The sequence below is a fragment of the Hyperoodon ampullatus genome, assembly GCF_949752795.1.
Source record: "Hyperoodon ampullatus genome assembly, chromosome: 11".
Taxonomy (NCBI): Eukaryota; Metazoa; Chordata; class Mammalia; order Artiodactyla; family Ziphiidae; genus Hyperoodon; species Hyperoodon ampullatus.
The window spans coordinates 95,638,206-95,646,465 of NC_136924.1; the positions used below are offsets into that span (position 1 = coordinate 95,638,206).

The 8,260-nt window shown below is 46.0% G+C and overlaps 1 protein-coding gene across 1 annotated transcript; it reads left to right on the top strand.

The window, feature by feature from the left end:
* Nucleotides 1-5,051: 5,051 nt before the first annotated feature.
* On the top strand, nt 5,052-6,788 carry LOC307060742 (negative elongation factor C/D-like; the record flags this gene model as incomplete). Its single annotated transcript, XM_079715453.1, has 1 exon — nt 5,052-6,788. One exon carries the CDS (start codon nt 5,052-5,054, stop codon nt 6,786-6,788), a length of 1,737 nt encoding a protein of 578 aa, XP_079571579.1.
* Between the last annotated feature and the right edge of the window lie 1,472 nt (nt 6,789-8,260).

Below are 8,260 nucleotides of genomic sequence, written 5' to 3' on the forward strand. Positions count from 1 at the left end.
TGGTGTATAATCTAGACTTCAAAACACAGTCTGCTGTTTACCTAAGTGGTAAATAAATATTTATGGAATGAATATATTTTTTTATAAAATTGCATCATAATGCAAATAATTTTTTTGTATATGTACACCTCATTATTTAAGATTTTGTTTCTTTGCACCTTAATTAAATGGAACATTTTTCATGTGCCAATTGGAAACGTGTTCTTTTTGTGTTTTTGGTTGTTTATACACTTTGCCCACTTTACCACTGGGGCTCATTTTTGTGGCCCATTGACATCCAAGATTTGAATGACAGTTACCTTAGTTCTAGTCACCATCATCTCTGTAACCTCCCCACCAGCAAATTATTGGTCTTCCCATGTCCTTCACCCAATCTGTCTCTACCCTAGAGTTCTCCTCATCACTTACCACCCTTTTAGTACAAAACCCATAGCCTGAGTTGGAAAGTCTTCAGGCTGGTCTCCAGTTTAGAAGAACTCTCATCAACTCTCAAATTTAAATTTTACCTAATCACAACACAGATTAAACCCCCCAGGAGGTTCCATTAACTCTCTTACTCTAATCCCAAATCCCTGTCTTCTCTAACACTGACTGCAGCCTCATTTTTGGTCACTGCCTTGTCAATAAATGTACTGGAAAAGAAACCAGAAGAAGGTAAGAGAACAAGTCTTACTTTTATCTGGAGAACTAACTTTCTAGGCAGAGCAAACAGCAAGTGCAAAGGGCTCCGTTGGGACCATGCTTGGCTTGTTAACTGAAAAGCAAGGCAACCAGAGGGGATGGAACAAAATGAGTGAAGGAAAGTGTTAACAGGAGTCAGAAACGTAGCAAGAGATCAAGCCGGACTTTTCTGACAGGTTGAGTTTGCACCAAGAGTAAAGAAGCAGAGTCATGATACTGAGGTTCTTGACTCAATCAACTGGACTAATGGAATTGGCTTTACTTGAATGGTGAGGACTGAGAGTGGGTCAGGGGTCAGTGCAGGGCATCATGGTTGAGGTTGGGAGTTTTAAGTTTGACTTACGACCTATTAGACGTCCAAGTAGGGATACTGAACTGGGAGTTCGGATATATATACACCTGGAGATTAAAATCCAGACCTAATCACTGTGTGGGTGGTAGCAAAATCCTTGTGATTAGATTTCCGTGCTTGGACAGTATATATAGGAGCTCAGAGCTCTCGGGCTTTAGCTTTGAGAGACATAGGAGGTCCAAAGTCAGGGAGAAGTAGAGAGAAGGAGAAGGAAGAAGCAAAGAAAACCCCCAAGGAGCAGCCATTGACATAGAAGGAATCTCCGGAAAGGATTGGGTCCTAGGAGCCACGAGAAGAAAGCCTTTAAAGTGGAGAGATCTCTGGATACTTCAGGTAAGAGAGGGCTGGGAAATGATCACTAGATTTTTGTAATGTTAAGATCATTAACTGGTGACTTTGACAAGAGGGGTGTCCATGGGATGTAAAAGCGTGACTGGAGTAAGTTCAAGAGACAATGAGCAGGAAATAAATCACCAACACGCAAACAGCAAAGAGAGAGAATGCTTTAAAAGGGTTTTCCTGTAAAAGAAAACTTAAAAATGGGGTGATAGCAATAGAGCCTTGTGGGATTCAAGGGGCTTTTTTCTTTCCTAAGCTGATAATAATTATAGTATGTTTATATTGTGGATGGAAATGACAGGAGAGAGAGGAGAAAGGTTGTAACTAATGATTTGAACCTCACACATTTGAAGTTGCAAATTTTAAAATAGAATTAGTAACTTTGAATTTAAATTTTTTAATTAGTTAATTTATTTATTTTTGGCTGCGTTGGGTCTTCACTGCTGTCCGTGGGCTCTCTCTAGCTGTGGTGAGCGGGGGCTACTCTTCGTTGCAGTGCGTGGGCTTCTCGTTGCAGTGGCTTCTCTTGTTGTGGAGCACGGGCTCTAGGCGTGCAGGCTTCAGTAGTTGTGGCACGTGGGCTCCAGTAGTTGTGGCGCACGGGCTTAGTTGCTCCGCGGCATGTGGGATCTTCCCAGACCAGGGCTCGAACCCGTGTCCCCTGCATTGGCAGGCAGTTTCTTAACCACTGCACCACCAGGGAAGTCCCTTAAGGCATTTTTTGATGTAATTAAAATCCATATCAATTGACTTGAAGTAATAAGATTATCCTAGATAATCCAATAAGCCTGATCTAATTAACTAAGGCTTTAAGAGTAGAGTTGAGGCTTCTCTGAAGAGAACAAATTCTGTCTGTGGAGAGCAGCTTCATTAGTGCCAAAGGGTGCCAGCCTGCCTTTTCTGACGGCTGCCCCAAGGATTTCAGACTTGCCTAGACAGTTCCCACGATCCTGTAAGCCAATTACTTGCTGCAAATCTCTAATACACATCTCCTACTGGCTCAGTTTCTCTAGTTGATCCCTGATTGATAACACAGGGTAATTAATACTGGCCTCTTGGAGTGAGCTGGAAATGTTCCTTTCTCTTCTGTATTTGGGAAGGGTTTAATTATTATTTTCATGTTAGTAGAATTTCCCGGCGAAGCCCTCTGCTTATGTGAACATTTATCAGATACGCTTTTCAATCTAAGAAATTTATTCTGCTGTAAGTGTTCATTTGATTTATCTCAAATATATCTGGGATGTCATTTCACATCAGTATTTATTGACCTACTTCATAGTTTTTTTATTGCTGCCTTATAGTCCATGGTATAATACATGAGGTTTTTTAGCTTAGCTGAGCTGCATGTAGATCCTAACCACAAATCTTACCAGCAGTGTGAGTGTGGGCTGCTCTTCTTCTTGTTTTTCAGGGACTGGGATAGACTGGATAAACCCAGGACAGAGGAGCTTGGGTTCTCTCTGTGGCCCTCCTGTTCTCCAAGGGCCACATCCCCTTGCACGTTCTCAAGCCTTCTGTTTTTCCTTGGTTTTCTTCACTCTGTCTCACGTCATGTAAACCTTGACCTTTGGAATTTTGTTGAGGAAAAGCAAATGAAACAAACAAAACACAGATGCCGGGACTGGAGTTGCCTGACCCTGTTGCCGTCAGTTACCACAGGCATCCTCAGTGCACAGTAAATTTTCTCTGCTAATACTTACAGATTTCAGTGATAACAGAGTGTAGGTTCAGCTGCAGCAGAACTGAACAGTTGAATAGGAAGAGAGGCTTTATTATACAGAGAATATGTGATCTTCTGAGTCACAAATGGGGAATGAGCGTGTGTGTGTGTGTGTGTGTGTTATATTTTTTTCTGTCTGCCAGCGCTTGGTAGGTGAAGTTAAGCAGGCTGTGTAGACTGTAGCTGATTCGGGAAACCAGATTCCATCTAAAGGGGGCAAGTCCTTCTCAGGTCCAGACAATGGCTGTTCACCTGGGGATTTAGGATCACTCATATCAGATTTTATTTTTCAGTCAAAATTTGAATTTTAACATTGAGCCTCTTGGTTTTTTGGGGGGTTTTTTGGGGTTTTTTTTGCGGTACGCGGGCCTCTCACTGTTGTGGCCTCTCCCTTTGCGGAGCACAGGCTCCGGACGCTCAGGCTCAGCGGCCATGGCTCACAGGCCCAGCCGTTCCGCGGCATATGGGATCTTCCCGGACCGGGGCACGAACCCGTGTCCCCTGCATTGGCAGGCGGACTCTCAACCACTGCGCCACCAGGGAAGCCCAAGCCTCTTGATTTTTAAATGTTGGCTGTAATTCAAAATTTTGCTTGAAAAAGAACATCTTACAATATAAACAAACTATGTGTTTGCTGCTTTCTGCCCACAATGGCCAATTTTCAGCCTCTCACTTAGTGATCTCACTCATTTCCTGGCTTCAGTGGTCTTCAAAGGGCAGTAGATTCATCCCATCCACAGTAGACTCAGGATCTTCTCCACTAAATCACTGTCTGCAGGGGACACTGCTCTGTCTCCCTGGATGGAGCCAGAAACCTGGTGGTCAGTGGTCTCACCCGCTCCCTCCCCACCAGCCCCCAACCTTCACTGGACCCTCAGTATCTCTCGGTGCTGCTCACTCCTCCACCCTTCCCCCTCCCTCCCCCTCCAGCCCACATCCACTATCAGCCTAATACCTGTCTTCCTAATGCCCCCTTGTCCCCAGTGGCTCCCTTCTCAGCCATTCTCCCTCGGCAGCCACAATCTCTTTCAAAGAAAATCATTTCATGTTAATTCTCTGCTTAAAATATTAGAAAAACTTACCTTTGTTCTTAGCTCAAAAACCAAAACCTTTCACTGTTACTTAGAGACAATTGCTTGGCCCATGTATAAGTGTTAAGATTACAGTTAAATGACTAAATATGTAGCAGGAAAAAAATTAATAAAATCAAGAAAAAGAAAATTCTAACTTCAATGGAAGATTCAATGAATGAAGAGGCATAGCAATAGCATATAAAAACACAAGGCATTTAGGGGCTTCCCTGGTGGTGCAGTGGTTGGGGGTCCGCCTGCTGGTGCGGGGAACACAGGTTCGTGCCCCGGTCCAGGAGGATCCCACATGCCGCGAAGCGGCTGGGCCCGTGAGCCATGGCCGCTGAGCCGGCGCATCCGGAGCCTGTGCTCCGCAGCGGGAGAGGCCACGACAGTGAGAGGCCTGCGTACCGCTAAAAAAAAAAAAAAAAAAAAAAAAAAAAACCAAGGCATTTGATCTTAGTCACTAATTTTGAGTCAAGATTTGTTTCAGAATTACTACTTTTGATCTCTTGAGTGCCAAAGGTTAAAGGGACATGTGATTAGATTTTGAGAGAATATATTAGTTGTCTGGAGAAAGTATAGTTTTTCCTAATTTTTAAAAAGAGTAATAATTTTATCTGAGTATACATGCAGCATGTGGTCATTATAGAGAAGCATCTCAATTGGCCAATGAAATCATCTCTGGGCCATAAGACTCAAATTACATCAAAAGTAGACAGTAGAACTGTCCTCCTATTATCTACTCAGGAAAATGCATATTCCTATCAAGAAAGATCAGTTTTAAGTATTAAAGCTTTGAAAAGAAGGGGGAACAGATCATAATCCTGTTTCTCTTCCTAAACAGGCAGCCAGGGTAGAGGACGCGAGGGCCCTGACGGGCATCAGCATGGACCTGGACCAGGATGACTTCGGGAGCGCGGCAGAGTGGGGCGGCCAGCAGGAGAGGAGGGATGCACAGGGAGAAGAGGACGCCCAGGTCCAGCAAGAATGCCTGCAGAAATTTTCTACCAGGGATTATATCATGGAACCCTCCATCTTTAACACTCTGATGAGGTATTTTCAGGCAGGAGGGTCTCCGGAGGAGGTGATCCGGCTCTTATCAGACAACTACACAGCTGTGGCCCAGACCGTCAACCTGCTGGCCCAGTGGCTCATTCAGACGGGGGTTGAACCAGTGCAGGTTCAGCAGACGGTGGAAAATCACTTGAAGACTTTACTGATGAAACAGTTCGACCCCCGTAAAGCAGATTCTATCTTTACTGAAGAAGGAGAGACCCCCGCTTGGCTTGAACAAATGATTGCACACCCCACGTGGAGAGATCTTGTTTACCAACTGACTGAAGCGCACCCAGACTGTTTGATGCTGAATTTCACAGTCAAACTGATTTCCAATGCGGGATACCACGGGGAGATCACCGGCGTGGCGGCAGCCTGCCAGCAGTTGGAAGTGTTTTCTAGAGTTCTCTGTACCTCTCTGGCTACACTTTTGGATGGAGGAGAAGACAACCTTGCAGAAAATCTCCCTCAGTTTGCTAAGATGGTGTGCCACGGGGAGCACACGTACCTGGTGGCCCAGGTCCTGATGTCCGTGCTGGCCCAGGAAGGGCAAAGGGGCTGGGCCGTGCGCAGGATTGCACAGGAGGTGCAGCGCTTCGCCCAGGAGAGAGGCCGCGATGCCAGTCGGATCTCTCTCGCACTGGGCACAGCTGCCTCCTACCCCAAGCTGTGTCAGGCCCTTGGGGCGATGTTGTCCAAGGGGGCCCTGAATCCGGCCGACATCACTGTCCTCTTCAACCTGTTTACCAGCGTGGACCCGCCTCCTGTGGAACTGATCCGGGTGCCGGCCTTCCTGGACCTCTTCATGAACTCACTCTTTAAACCAGGGGCCAGGATCAACCCGGACCACAAGCACAAGTACATCCATATCTTGGCATATGCAGTGAGCGTGGTGGAGACCTGGAAGAAGGACAGGCGTGTGAGCATCAATCAAGGCGAGCTGAAGTCAACGGCCAAAGCCATTGAAACTGTTCACAGTTTGTGTTGTGCTGAGAAGAAAGGGGCTTCTGAGCTCGTGGCAGAGCTGAGCACCCTCTATAAGTGTATCAGATTTCCAGTGGTGGCAATGGGTATGCTGAAGTGGATGGATTGGAGCGTATCAGAGCCGAAGTGCTTCCAGCTGCAGACCCACTGCACCCCCGTGCACCTGGCGCTGCTGGACCAGATCAGCACCTGCCACCAGCTCCTGCACCCCCAGGTCCTGCAGCTGCTGGTGAAGCTCTTGGAGATGCAGCACTCCCAGCTGGACGTGATGGAGCAGCTGGAGTTGAAGAAGACTCTCCTGGACAGGATGGTGCACCTGCTCAGCCAAGGCTACGTACTCCCTGTGGTCACTTACATCCGCAGGTGTCTGGAGAAGGGGGACACCGACATTTCCCTCATTCGCTACTTTGTGACCGAGGTGCTAGATGTGATTGCACCTCCCTACACCTCTGACTTTGTGCAGCTTTTCCTCCCCATCCTGGAAAACGACAGCATCGCTGGCACCATTAAAATGGAAGGTGAACAGCACCCTGTGACGGAGTTTACAGCTCACTGCCAGTCTAACTTCATGCTGGTGGACTGATTCAGAGCATCCTCCAGAGATGGAGCAGAACATTCCAGGAGACCCGTTGTGGAAAAAGCCTTTCCAGAAGCTATCGATGAAGAGGCCCAGTCAGCATCCTGGCAATGGGCTCTGGAGGGAGGAGGTGGAGAACTTTTGTAAAAAGGAAAATGTTAGCAATGCAAGCGGAGAACTGCTATGATGAACAGTCCCCTTTCCTTGTAAATCCAGGGCTACCCCTAAATCCTGTTTTCGGTATTCATTTCCCCCAGTATTGGAACTAGGTTCCCATTATCCTTTGTGATGTAGCCAACTGGCAGCCCCAGGGTGGTGGAAATTCAGAAAGTGGGACACTTAGATGAACTATTTTCAAAGTTGACTTAAGTTTTCTCACAAGACCTGAACAGTCAGTTCGTATTGCTGTGAATGCTTTAATTCTCCAAGAACAGATAAAAGCCTTTCTGTGGGTGGAACATGTAGATCCCAGTGTTATATTGTTCTCGTAAATTAGACACTTGTCCTCAAAATGAAAAAATAAATAACTAAAAATTTATAAGGCATATGGCTTTCTAAGTTTTTATGAAATAACTGCCGTCACCCCAGATTCAACAGGCAGGATTAAGCGTAAGTCCATCACCAGCATGAGGAATTTTTCTACGTGCATAACTGAGCACACACCACTGAACCCACACATGCACCCACACAGGCAAGTCTAAGTGTGACACAGGCTGGGACCTGGGACCCTTTGCTGCAGGGCTCGCACCTGGACACACCTCTCCTCCAGCAACAAAATACAAAGAAATTATAAGGGGCTAAAAATCACTGCATGCGTGTATCATTGGGGCAAATTACGGACAACAAGATACAAAAAGACCGAAACCCCAACTGCCACTCCTGAAGAGCTGGGAGCAAAAACAGGATGTACGGAGCAAAAGCGGGGTACTGCGCAAGCCCCCTGCACTCACCACCACCAAAGGGGCGGGCATACCCCTAAATCAGCCCTCTGGCCTGACCCCTGGACACACCTCTACCTTCACCCCATAGAAGGAACCATCTCGCTCCCTTGGGGAGCAAGCCAGTGAGCAGGGGAAACTTACTTGTTCTCACTCCCTCCTGCTACAGCAGGGGCCCCCATAAAGCCTTGACTGGATTTCTTGTTCAGGCCTGTTATCAATTTCTATTGATTAAGGAAACCAAGAACCCCAGTCGGTAACAAGGGCAGGTGAACAAAGACTTTCAAGGAAATATTTACTGTCTCTATTGTGAATTATCAGGAGACAATTATATTACTCTATTTGATACTTGGAGAGATCGAAATGATGGGAAACAATGATACACTGAAATTAGAGTCATTGCAACCAATCCAGTGCTGGACAGTGATCATCGAAATTTTAGTAATAAACATATTCTTGGTACTTTATATTATTTATTTATTTATTTTGCTGTAAGCATGTTACTTGGAAACATTTTTATTATAAATAATACTTATTATA